We start from the raw sequence: 13,862 nt of genomic DNA on the forward strand, positions 1-13,862 counted from the left end.
TATGTCCTCAGTGTTCTCATCTGCTGGGGGTATAATACAAACAAAGAATAGTCTAGTCAGCATGAGTTAAGGATTAACTTAGTTAAATGAGTTAAGGATTTGAGAAAAYAGCAAGCTCTGCCTCTCTCTTTTAAAGTTTTGGGTGTAGCACATTTGAAAACAAACTGTTTATTATTCTGACTGTGGTGAAGAAGATTAGGATTTAGCCACATTTTCAAAAGCTGAAGTCAGGGTTTAAATAGCACTAATACTTTTCTCCAGGCTTTTTGGGGTAATGCTATTACTGCACAGACAAAGACTTTTTGGTTAAATTAAAGGAATTTTGAACTCTTGAGATGTGCAGCTAAGAAAAAATAGAATATTGTGCTTTTAAGATATGTGTTGTAGATTGATGAAGTAAAAGAATTCATGTAGTTTTACTAGTGAAAGAAAGGGCATGTATTTTAACAAACACGGCTGGATTTGTTTTTGTAATCAGAATTCCTTGCAAGAGAATAAATATTTATATATGTATGTATATAAACCTTTTCAAAACATGGGGCTTTAATATCTCACTATTGCAACAGCAGCAATTCTTGCAGTGCTCTTAGTATGCTATACCAGTGCTCTAGCTTTGATTGCAGCCCATTGTGTTTAATATCTAACACAGGATTGTTTTCTCCAAAATTGTTTCTCCTTTTCAAAGTACTGTGAAGTGCTAGTGTAAAGATTAATAAACAGCAAGCAAAATATCCCTTAGACTTTACATGGGCTTGGGAAAAGCCAAGAGCAAAGATCTAAAGTGCAATCCTTTTAAAACTTGGAAGTTCGGAGTGCCTGGTTCAAGTCACTGGAATATTTGCTTCTGAGACTTCCAGTTAAATGTTGTTTCTTCTACCAGTGGAGYGCTTGCTGTACAGCCCCTCATTGCTTTTGGCAAACAGCCAACTTTCTTCCTTATTTTGATAAATTCACACGATGATTTAGTAACTAAAAAAAGATAGTAAAACAACTTGTGTGTTCCTCGGTAGTGAAGCACCCAAATGTGGAGTTGGGTGAGGTGCTGTGGGAGCTCCTGGGGCCAGTGGTGGGGGGCTGCTGGTAAGCAGCGCTGGAGCTGACAGTGCTGCCCGCTGCTGTGGGGCTGGGGCTGGGCAGGGGCCCAGCAGGGACTGGAGGCTGGGAGACCTGACAATTGCTGTGCATCTTGTATGATGCAAGAATTTCTTTTTATAAAATAATCATTCTTCATCCTGTTTCTCTGTATCTCATAGAAACCTGGAAGCATAGAATCTTAGAATCATAGAATCGGTAAGGTTGGAAGGGACCTCTGGAGATCATCTAGTCCAACCGCCCCACTCAGCAGGGTCACCTAGAGCGTGTTAGACAGGGTTGCGCCCAGGTGGGCCTTGAAGATCTCCAGAGAAGGAGACTCCACCACCTCTCTGGGCAACCTGGTCCAGGGCTCCATCACTCTCACAGKGAAGAAATTCCCCCTSACGTTCAGGCRRAACTTCCTGTGCTTCAGTTTCTGTCCATTGCCTCTTGTCCTGTCACATGAGACAACTGAAAAGAGTTTGTCCCTGTCCCCTTGACACCCTCCCTTCAGGTACTTATAGACACTGATAAGATCCAGTCTTCTCTTCCCCAGGCTGAAGAGACCTTTAGTCTTCCAGGCTAAAGAGGCTCAGCTCTCGCAGCTGTTCCTTGTAGGGCAGGTGCTCCAGCCCTCTGATCATCTTCGTAGGCCTATGCTGGACTCTCTGCAGTGGATCTATGTCTCTCTTGGACTGGRCAGCCCAGAACTGGACACAGTACTCAAGATGAGACCTCCCCAGGGCTGAGTAGAGGGGCAGGATCACCTCCCTCGACCTGCTGGCAACAATCTTCCTAATGCACCCCAGGATACCATTGGCCTTCTTGGCCACAAGGGCACATTGTTGGCTCATGGTCAACTTCTCATCCACCATCACTCCCAGGTCCTTCTCCGCAGAGCTGCTCTCCAGAAGGTCAGCCTCCAGCTTGGACTGCTGCCTAGGGTTATTTTTCCCTAGGTGCAAGACTCTGCACTTGCCCTTGTTGAACCTCAGGAGGTTCCTCTCTGCCCAACTCTCCAGCTTGTCCAGGTCTCTCTGAATGGCAGCACAGCCCTCTGGTGTGTCAGCCACTCCTCCCAGCTTGGTATCATCCGCAAACTTGCTGAGGAGGCACTCTGTCCCCTCATCCAGGTCGTTGATGAATAAGTTGAACAGGATGGGACCCAGTACTGAGCCCTGGGGGACGCCACTATCCACAGGCCTCCAGCTAGACTCAATGCCACTGATGATGACCCTCTGAGCTCTGCCTTTCAGCCAGTTCTCAATCCACCTCACTGTCCACTTGTCTAACCCACACTTTCTGAGGTTGCCTAGGAGGATRTTATGGGAGACAGTGTTGAAAGCCTTGCTGAAGTCAAGGTACTCAACKTCCACTGCTCTCCCCTCATCTACCCAGTCATTCCATCAGAGAAGGCTATCAGATTGGTTAAGCAGGATTTCCCCTTGGTGAATCCATGCTGGCTACTCCTGATTACCTTTTCCTCCATATGTCTCATCCAGCATGAGGTGTTCCATCACCTTTCCAGGACTATAGTTGATCGGCCTATAGTTGCCTCAGTCCTCCTTCTTGCCCTTTTTGAAGACTGGAGTGACAAAATGTTCAGAGATCTGTCTCAGAAACCTGATTATTTTTTGCTTGTCTTACTATAAGCCTGAAATATTGACTTCCTTATTTGAAGGTCTATTCCCTGCCATCCTCAACCTGGCCAGCAATGCCCACATCTCCACCAATGCCACCTGCGGGGAGCAAGGGCCGGAGATGTTCTGCAAGCTGGTGGAACACGTCCCGGGACGGCCGCTGCGCAACGCCCAGTGCCGCGTCTGTGACCATAACAGCGCCAATCCCAAAGGCAAGCTTCATGGGTGGGCTTCCTCTTTTCCATTGCTTTGTGTGGTTCTTTTCAACACTTCCTGTGAATGTATTACTGTATTACAGGAATGCATTGGGGTAATGTACTTAGTAGTTTTAGGTTTTTTTACTGTGCGAGTGAAATGACCTTTGAGCAAAGGACCAGCAGAACATGTGTATACCTTAAGTCAGCCTGAAGTACATCAGGGTCTAACGCCTCCTGTTGTCTGGAGACAAATTTCAACCTTTACTTCTTTATAAGAGAAAATAATTGTACTCAGCATGGAATAGATGTACTGGGCTAGAGGAAATTTTTAAGAGATTTTTATGCTTTTGCTTTAAAACAGAGCAACACCCAATTTCCAGTGCTATTGACGGTACCAATAACTGGTGGCAAAGTCCCAGCATTCAGAATGGGAGGCAGTACCACTGGGTCACCATCACCTTGGATCTCAGGCAGGTGAGTAATGTTGAGCACTGTGTCATTTATTTTTATGTAGGATRTAAGCCCATGCAGTTGACTGCAATTCTCCATGAGTGGTCAGATTGTGTAGCACCTGTGAGCAAGGTAGTTGAAGCTGGCTATGACGCGATGGTTTTAAACAAATGGCTTTTTCAATCATTTATTCAGGAGGACCTTGGAAATTTTATTCCTGTGAGGCTGAAAGGGGAGTGACTGTATTTTCAAGCAGATGGACCACACGTTGTTCTAGTTCATGAGACTGCAACAGTTGTACGTGTTTGGATGAGAGAGTTTGTATGAGCATTCCCTCTGTCCTAGTGATCTCCTTCTGTCTGACCCTGCCACCTTTCTCCCTGTWATTCTCTTGATATTTTTTTCCTCTGCCTTTAGGCAAGTTACTTAAAGGTCTAGATTATCAAAGTCTTATTTTCAGGCAGGAAACAGTGTTTTCAGGGTATAGTTTTCACAGGTGCAGATACTATATGTCAAGATACATCTGTTTCTGTTTATTAACTGTAAATATCACACTGACAGTACAGCTTCTCAATAAAGASAGTAAATGGTTTGTAATAGGACATGGTAAAACTGTTTGTCATTTACTGTAAGAAAGCAGAACAAAATGTATTTTCAAATATGAACTCTTTTCATCCATGGTTACATTGTACCTCAGATACTCAGCTTTGGAGGATGGAAGAAAAATAAGTGACATGGGGGAACTACTGTATTTACATCAATTATCTCACAGCAGATCTCAAGTTAAACTCTTCTATTGTATGTATTTTTCTCAGTTTTTTTGCATATTTGCATWWWWKMWTRWWWSCWKWTWWKSMWWTGYAATGGTCAGATTGAAGAGTAAAAGGTCAGAAAGTTGAATTGCAAGGGCTCTGGCACCCTTGAAACACATGGACTGTCYTGTCAGCTCAAGGATATGACCAGGACTAGAAAACAAGCCACACTTAAATGGGGCAGAGTTAATGTTGCTGAAAAATGTTATTTGCCACTTTCCTTGCTTCTCTTCTGACTGGCCCTGATAACCATTTTGCTGGACAAAGCACTGTGGAGAAACACTCTRGATTATTTTTTCTGTGGACTTTTGCACTGAGTTGTCCTGTTGAGCTATGGTTTGTGTCTGTTAGCAGCGATTTTGAGCGTGGGGAGGCTGGAATTATCTGCAGGGAAGGTGGGTTCCTCTGCGTTGGCACTGTACAGCAAAACTTGGAGCTATTTTTCTCTCCTCATAGCCTGTAATATTCTTAGAGAGGAGGCTGCTGGACTGCACAGACCATTTGCTAATTTGTTAGCTTGTCCATTGGACATGGAAGATGTAGAAGTCTTTTACCCTTTCATTCTATGAAGAAAAGAGACAAAATTATTTCCAAACCCCACATTTTTGTTTGCTTTTTCTTGTTGTTTTGCTTTGAAGAGATGCATGTATTGGCCCRTGTGAGCGTTTGAAAGTCACAGCTTAACAGCAGTATGGATTATTAATGTGAGGATGCTTCTAAAATTGTGGAGAAGCCATGTTACTGCTGAGAAAATGCGTATTTGAGATGTATAGTTGGCAATTTCTAGACTCAGGGTGAAAGTTATTTTAAAGGTTAACACAGAAGGTTTAATGTTTTTTTTTTTCTTTTAATGTAACAAAGGTTAAATGAGTGCTCAGTTTGCTCTATAATTAGAAAGCAGAAATGCTGGGAAAATAATCCTAGGGTACCTTTTGTCAGCAACAGAAGGTTTGGATAGGACTTTCTTGTTRTTTAAATAGTTGACACTGTATTTGATTTGGACAAACAGGAAGGAAGAATGAGGGAGGGGGGAATGCCTTCTTTTTATCCTCCTGGAACATTTTTGCTTTGGAAACAGACCAGCCCGCTGCCCTCTAAATTTTTTATTCTCCAGACCTAGCGCTGTTGATATTTCCCCAAATACGTATCTTTCCTCTCCTGACCCATGCTCCGTTTCACTAATTTGCTTTGAAAAGTTTCCCCGGAGGGGCCTTTCTTCTGTGTTTTCCTTAGAGAGTTGGAGAGACAGACAGAAGGCATCTAGGACTATGCAACTTGAATGTAAATTACTGTTCTGTGAGGCAGGATTTGGTTAATAAAGATTGCTGGGAGTCAAAGAGTTGTTAGAGCTGACTGGGTGTGCTAACTTCCAGTGAGTCAGTACGAGTAAAGAGTAACAGAGGGTACGCGTATGTGAAGGACTTGAGTGATTTTAGTAACTGTTTACTTTTAAAACTTCCTTAGAACTARGATATTCTTGCAGAGTATTTTACACTTCCTATTTTAGTGGAAATTTAGAAGTATTCTTGCAAATCAGTACCTCTAGCTGTCTGCATTGGTACTTATTTTTTTTTCTACATTCCAGGATTTGTGTGTTAAATCTGTGTGGTAAAGTGCATATGGCCTTTAATTTTCCACGACAGCATACGTTCACCCCCTTTTGTGATGTGAAAAATGACCATCCGATCACTCTAGACGACACTTGAGTAATTACTGACAGTTGTAACAACTGGAGGAATGAATCRCTTCTGGGATTATGGCCACTGTGCAGCACGTACAGCCCGGAGATGTGACCTGGCAGTCAGGGCTGGCGAGCGCTGGCAGGTAGCCTAGGCTGGCGAACACGGGGAACCTGATGAAAACTCTTCMGTTTACTCTAGGCGAAGTTTTGGCAGCAATCTGTGTCTGTTGGCTGCGTTCATCTCTTGGCTCAAAGTTGAAGGGAACAGAGAATATTCTTTCTGCTAATACTCCACCTTGCACTTGGTTTATTTAGCCTAAAAACAGCTGCGTGGAAGGGCAGCTTGGTGGAGTCTAGTTAAGAAAAGAGAGCTGGCTAATAAAATCAAGATCTAAATTGCTCTTTAGATCTCTCTCCTTTGGAAGCTATGTGCTATTTGTAACAGATGCTAAGCATTTTGTATGGATACATCACAATTTTGTACCTCACATGGATCGTGAAAACAAGATACATGTATTCTGGCTTGTCTTTCAGTCTTCCCAGGCCCAGATGTGTGATAATCTTTTCTTCTTTTCACTAAATGCATGGCAAAGATCCAGAGCTGAGGAAAGTTTAGCAATGAGGTGTGTAGCGATACTTAGTATACAAGTATTGATATACCAAGATTTGATTTATGATTTATGATCTTTGTTTCCTATGTTGGCAGTTCTCTGGAGACAAAATGCACAGCAGCAGTTTAAGATAGAAATAGCATTTATGCCTGAGTATGAGTTCTCTGTCCATTTACTTTGCAAAATGGTAAAGAATTAAAATATTGATTATTACAAATGTCAGTAGTGTGTTTGGTCCACTTGCAGAATCCTTCTCTGTCCCACCATTACAAGAAGAGTGCTTTTCTCAGTATTGCTATTGTGCTTGAGGCTTTCAAAGCTATTTAAGGGTGCTTTGTGCTACGTATAGCAGAAAGACAGAAGTTTGTATATCACAGAGTTTTTGAACTGGAAAGTGAGTCAGTTGTTCGTAGAAGGTCCCAAATATCGAGTTGTAAAAACCTGGCCATTTCTGATTAATTTGTAGCTCATTAATATTTCATGAATCCTGGATTACTACTCAGAGGCTGATGTAAGATGAATTTGTAGTTTCTGCTCTCAGAAAGTCAAATATAATGGTAATAATATTTACATTTTGTACTGAGCTTTCATCTTGAAATCACTTGGCAAGAAGAGATTCTGTAAGGACAAATCCTTACCTGATGTAAAAAGATACTGTTCAGTTGACTTCACTGGACCAATGCCAGTTTATACTACCTGACAAGTTTCCTTAAAGCCTTTTGTTGCTTTAAAGCTGACGACACGAGACTCAGGGTGCTCATCCTTACATTCTTATAATACACTTCTTGAGTAAAATGAATTTGTTCACTATTCCAAAGAAATTGTTGCACATAGTAAATCCAGATCATAAAGAAAAGATAATTCAGGAGATTAGAGTCCCTGCTGGATATGGACTAGTATGTGCCCTAACATCACAAACTCCTTGGAGAAAAACCTGGCAAACCATTGTGAGGCCTCGCAGTCTGTAATTACAGCCTGAAGCAAAATTAATTCCTGAAAAAGACATTTTTATGAACAGTACAGGCTGATACTCAGCATAACCCTTCCTGTAGGCTCTTGCTTGCTGAAAGTTTGCGTAGATTCACTTTATCCTCTTCTACCAATAAAATGAAATCTGAGAAAAAGAATCTTTTCTGGTAAGCAGGTATAGATGTGCTGAAACCACTGAGCAGAACACATTTTGCACCATAAGCCTTGTCAAGCCATTTGGAGGAATATTTCTGTTTTTTAGATTACCTTTCTATATCAACCCTGAAGGAAAAGATTTAGCTGAATATGTAAAAGTTGGAGAAACCAGTCTGCCAAGAGTCTTGTATTCTTCCAGGCTTGTTCATTTAGCAGCCTTCTGCACTATAAGATTTACATTACGCTAGTGCGGTTTCAGCGGGATACGCAATAGGACACTGAATGAGATCCTGAGGTCCTGAAATTATATCCTCGTTTTAGTTTTTTTCAAGGTCTGGTAGAGTTCAGATTTGAATCAGGATGTGAATTTGAACTAGCAGTTAGTCCCTCTGTTCACAGTAGGTTAAACTTTTCTGAAATTTAGGAAGGTTAAACTGTTGGGACTCATCTTTCCATGTAACTTTTCACTTTTGGAGACTGAGGCTCATGCAGCTTTAGTTATGAAAAGATGGAATCTTCCCTTCCAGTTGTCTCCATTCATGTAAATTGAAAAATATAACTGAGAATCTCTATTTCAGAGGACTCCAGGGAAGATTGTGCTTGCCAGGGCATGCGCTGGTATGGGTTTTAGAGCATTGACCAAGCCCTGGCAATAGCTAGCATGTTTGGCTAGCATCTGCTGCGTGGCCACTGTTGCCTGAGTTTACAGTCTTGAGCAACGTGGTATGCAAAATTGCCTGTGGAATGGGGAGAAAAATTTGCTTATAAATGTGTTTCAGGAATCATGCACTTTGTGCTGCTGGATCTGCATTCAGGGAATCGAGATTGTTAGGAGAAAGACAAAATAAAGCAGAATGATGTTACCTTGGTATTGCTGCTACAGAGATGGTATACTTTGGTACAAGTTTATTTGGCTGCTCTTTGCAGTCAGGACTGAAATGCCTGTAAAATGACACTTTATAATCTATGGCTGCTTGGGAATTGCTAACTTGTTTTGGCTTGCCCTTTTTACCCTTGTAGCTCAATAAGGAAATTAGTTCTGGGAAAGCTACACTGTCAGATTAAAATGTACAAATCATTAGCTCATGCCACAGAGCTTAAGTTTATCAGGTGGCCAGTTGGTGGCCGGTGAATGGAGGTGGAGAGCAGTACGAAACTGCCTTCAGAGCTGAGAACTCATAAAAGTAATCTTTAAGGAGGTACTCCAAGGATGTTGGAAATTCAGTTTGCATTACACACAGTTGCTGGTTCAAATGTCTGCAGGTTGCAGAGGCTCTGGGATGTGAGGTCTCCCAAACCTCACCTGTTGACCTTCCTTAAAATGTCTGAAGCTGCAGGCACTGGGCACATCTGCATCCCTGCCTCCCTCTTCACTCCCTTGCTTGGGAAAGCAACCCCTGAGAACACAACTCCTACTGCCTGGTTGTCCTGTACCTTACTATTGGCAGGAGCATTTATACAAAATCCTTACATTTAAGCTACATCATTTCAGGGGCTGAGAAATTTTTCTGATATTGCTGATATTCAGTATCCTGTGAATATTTAGGTACTTATGGGCTATGTGAGTAAATGGAAAAGACTCAAGAGGATCCAGGAGAAAAAGAAGACAACAGTTTTCTATGCAGGCTGACTGCACATACTTCAATGTTTGCAGAACTGTTAATTGATTTTTGGATGTCTCTCTTAGGTTGTCAGCTTCAAGTATCTTCATTTCAGCTCTTGGTGAACTGTAGATATGCAGGAAAAATCAATCTTTAGATGAATACCAAGCATGGCTGCTATGCTTCTTAGAAAAAAAGAAGACTTCATGATGTGATGATAAAATGAAGTAGAATACATGCACAATTGCTGTGAATATCTTTCTCTTTAATTGGCTTTCCTTCTCCTTCCCCCTAACTCCAAAAACTTGTTATTCAAACTAAATTTAACCTTTGTACTCTTGTGAATATTACTTAATTTTATTTCTGTAGCAGTTGGCTGCAGTTATAGTTTGTGATGAAGGATAACTTACTGTTACTAGTTGAAACTGGATTTAAAACAAGCTACATCAGCTGCAGACTATAATGGGTCTTGAAAAATCTCCATGTAATCAAAAGCGGATCGTTTGTTGTTCAGCCGACTGTATAATAAGCATGGAAGCATTTTAGTTGATGATAGCAAACAGAGAAGAAAAATAAATAAATAAATAAACAAAAGAGAAATGAAGAGGCTTTGAGGAAAACTTTTTACCATGGTACTGAAAACAAATTAGTGTTCTAGTCTTGCATCTTTTTTGTGTTGGAAAGAGATGATTAACTTCAAAGGAACTTTCAGGTGTGCGGCAATTCCTTCTTCCATTCTTTTTTGTGTGATGAAGAAAATGCGTGTACAAATAAGTGGCTTTTACTGGCTTCAGCTGAGGGGTATTGAAATGATRACACCCAGAATTCTTCTGCTTGTGCATAACACAGTGTAAAACAGATATGTAAGTCTACTACTGCAAAGATAATTAATGAGCTCCAGGTGGTGTGTAGGGAATTACAGTTGCTTGACTCAGTCTGCCTGAATTCCATTCTTTTCACTTTAAAAGCATGTATTTCAATGTTTTCTCAGTTGGAGCTTGTTGGTATCACGTAAGTTTTATTTAAAGGCACTCTTCCCTAAARGTACTCTTCTCTGCATAGAAGCTAGATGATAGTTCTTAGTTTTCACTTAACTTTGATCAACTTTTGCGACTGTGCTGTAAGACAGAGAATTTGCAAGCCCTATAGAAATTTTATTTCTGAGACTGTAAGGCTGTGACTAAACAGTAAGCTGGCTTCTCTTTGTTTATGTCTGCTTTGTGTTGCTGAAATGCCCTAGAAGTCAGTAGACAAAATCCTTAGTTTGTGTAAGTTTTTATATTTATTGAAACAACTGGAAATACTTCTGTTTATACGTACTTGATATCTGGCTCAAAGGATGCAATTGGAGTACATGAAAATAAAATTCAGACATAACTTGCAAGTTGATATAAACTTGGTCTGATTTTCATCAAAACTGAGTTCATAGGTATTGCCTGTATCATAGGTATACCTCAGATAGGTACCACCAAAACTTTTTCCCTCTCATGTCTGCAAGTCTCCTAAGCAAAGCTCTGTTCACTTAACTTTTCTTTTTTTCTTTCTTTTTTTTTTTTTTTTTTTTTTTTTTTAAAGTAGCTTCCTGAATTGCACAGACAGTACAATCACTATTTATGTGCTTATTTCCCTATTCGGCTTTTAGATGGCAAATGCTATTCTGGTTCCATCTGTATTGCAAAAAAGAAATAAATTTGTATTTAAAAATATCTGAAAGAAAAGATTATGGCCAAATTGGAGCTGAACCCCATGTTCATCTTGCACATGCAGACAGGAGTTATTATAATTACACCGGCCAACCAGGCAGTCTATTCAAGTGGGAGTACAGACCTCTGAGATGGCCGAATAACATGGCATTTTTCTTTCATCTAAATGTGGCTTGATAATGTAGTGCATGTAAAACGCTGAACTCGTATAAGGTGTTGCAAAGACGACCAACTTTCAGTGAGATGACATAGTAGGTATTAGGTAAGGAAGAAGACAGTAGCTTTGGAGTAAGTGCACCTCAGTGTTAGTGGCTGATGCTGTAGCTAGTTGGGGGCCAGTGCAGGTTATCTAGCTGCCATGAGCAGCTTGCTTAAAAGGTTATACAAAACTGATTACTGTCCTGTTCAGTCACAGATGTGCTGAACTGTGTGCTTTGGACACACAACTGTAAAGAAAGAAAATATTCAAGCTATCAACATAGCTGAGAAATTGCAAAAACAGCTACTATTCCTAAATAAACACTTACATTTGTTACATACCTCTTATTGGTCTGTGTGCTTTTTCAGTAGACACTGTAAATAGCCCTTTGCTTAAGTAAGTATAAATGTAACAGAATGAAAATGGAATGCACAGAGATTCTTAATATAGGGTGTAAAAAGCTTATCAGAAATGCTGTTATTGAGAGGATTAAAATCCCAGCTAAAATGTGAAACAAAGGATTGTTTGGACTGCAGCTGTTCTGGGAAAAAAAAATCTCTTTGAAGCCCTCAGCAGTTCAAAAAAACTAAATACCACTTTTCCCATGAAAAGGATACTATATCCAACTAATCCTGAAATCTACAGTCTATATATATTTCAGCTATTAGGTTATCACAGAAAGATGAGCTAAATATATTTGGTTTTTTTAGTCACATAAACAAGTGTTTTGTTGTAATATTAAAAGTTTTGACAAAAATGATACATATTTGTTAGTATCATAAAAGATTAGATTGATCTTTTGTCAAAGGTTTGTGCAAAAATTTTATCAAGTCACTCTACCAAATTTTACCCTCTCTTAAAAATTTGAGTTATTTTAGTACCACATTGGCCTCTGGTTGTCTTTTATACAGCAGAATAAAGTGCTAAAATTTTCTTTCTTGTTTTTTTCTTGTTTTTCTTTTTCTTTTTTAAAGGTCTTTCAAGTTGCATATGTCATCATCAAAGCTGCTAATGCTCCACGACCTGGAAACTGGATTTTGGAACGCTCTGTCGACGGCACAGAGTTCAGACCATGGCAATACTATGCAATTAGTGACACAGAATGTTTAACTCGTTATAATATTACCCCAAGAATTGGGCCTCCTACGTACAAGAGAGATGATGAAGTGATCTGCACCTCCTACTATTCCAGACTAGTTCCTCTGGAACATGGAGAGGTACGTTTGCTTTGACACTTGCAATATGTGAGTATGAACGTGGACTGATTGTAACTTTAAACCATTTGAATTGCAATTATCTGGTTCATCACCTTCAGCATTGCCAGATGGGCTGTTGCTCTCCTATAACGATACTACCTTTATCRTATGTATCAGTATTTGTGTGGCTCTACATACTCCTGTTACTAAACTCTTCATTCTCTCTCTCAGCCTAATTTGATGGTGGCTATTAGCTGTGAATTATTAGTTACTCAACCCTGAAAGACTGCAGCAGAGACTCTATGTTCTGCCAGGTTTTTCATTTAATAAAGAAAACCCCTGTGTTAGGAACACCTGGTTGTGTGAGATAAAGCTGCAAACACTGTTGAAGTGCTCTGCACAGCTGGAGCGCCTAAACAAGCCTTGGCATTCTTTCAGGGATGGAGCATAATTAAAAGAGCTATGAGTTATGTAGCCTCACTGTTGATTGTTCTTTCTCCTAACAAACTCTATTCATGGTACTTGTCTCATTTATTTCCTAGAGGCAGCCACATAATGAACTGGTACAGTAAAACCAGTGGTTATTCTATTGTGAACGCTCTTCTTATGTGGTAGTAAAATGCAGTGTTATCCCATGGAGAATGCTAGCAACCCCTTATTTAATAGAAGCCAATATGCTTTTGTTTATTGGTTAAAAAAAGATTGGAGTGTACGCGGCTAACAACTGAAGCATGTCAAACTTCTTTTTGTTCACACGAACTCCAAACTACGTTTCAGCAGGAGAAAACGAATGAAATTCAGATGACATCAAGGCCCATTTATTTTAATCACGTATTTGTTGCAGTGATGCTAAGCATGTGCCCTACAGATCAGATGGCACAGATAAAGAAACTTAACCTGGCTCTCGCCACAATCAACCAGAAAGCCCTTAGGTTAACTGTGTGCAAACAGTGCCTCTGGTAATGAATGCCTGACAGGCAGTCTGACTCTGAGCCCAGGAATGCCACGGATTCAGATTAATGATATTTTGTGCTCATTTATTTTTCCTGATGTACACTGAATTGAGTGATTCAAGTATAGTTAACAGCACTACCTGGAACATTGTTTCATCTGAGTATAATAAAAACATGATTAAATTGCTCTGTACCGTAGAAGAACTGTTCTCCACGAAGGACTGGCTGCTCCTTCATAGCTGTAATGGCAGACGGGAATATTTCCAGCACAGAGAATCTTGCCTGTTTTGAAAATATATTTCTATTGCTTCCTAACTGGTTCTGGCCAACCTATTGGACTTARGTGTAGGGGTTATAGGAGGTTGCACGCACCAGCTCATCTCTGTAAGCACTTGCTGTGTACCCAGCATTCATCGCATCCCAATGTTCTGCAGTCAGCTTGGACCTGCCCTGGTGCAGAAGAACCAGGAAGGGAAAAGGGACACGTTTTCTAAATGGGGATGTAACTTGCTACCAATATTTTATGTCAAATGAGAAAACTGACATTTTACCAGGTTGGCCGCTAGGTTGTTGGAGGGTTTAAAGAGGTATTACTACTGCTATTTAAAGAGCACTGATGT

General features: G+C 40.4%; 1 protein-coding gene across 1 annotated transcript in view; it reads left to right on the forward strand.

The window, feature by feature from the left end:
* The window catches only part of LAMA1 (laminin subunit alpha 1), a 101,604-nt gene that overhangs the window by 19,920 nt on the left and 67,822 nt on the right, over positions 1 to 13,862 (forward strand). The window contains exons 2-4 of the mRNA XM_085319357.1: positions 2,756 to 2,926; positions 3,273 to 3,385; positions 12,068 to 12,310. Of these exons, the coding sequence (XP_085175483.1) occupies positions 2,756 to 2,926; positions 3,273 to 3,385; positions 12,068 to 12,310 (527 nt within the window). The remainder of the gene's footprint in view (positions 1 to 2,755; positions 2,927 to 3,272; positions 3,386 to 12,067; positions 12,311 to 13,862) is intronic.

The sequence above is a fragment of the Rhea americana genome, unplaced genomic scaffold (genome assembly GCF_003343005.1).
Source record: "Rhea americana isolate MKP2758 unplaced genomic scaffold, rheAme1 scaffold_58, whole genome shotgun sequence".
In the NCBI taxonomy this organism is placed as follows: Eukaryota; Metazoa; Chordata; class Aves; order Rheiformes; family Rheidae; genus Rhea; species Rhea americana.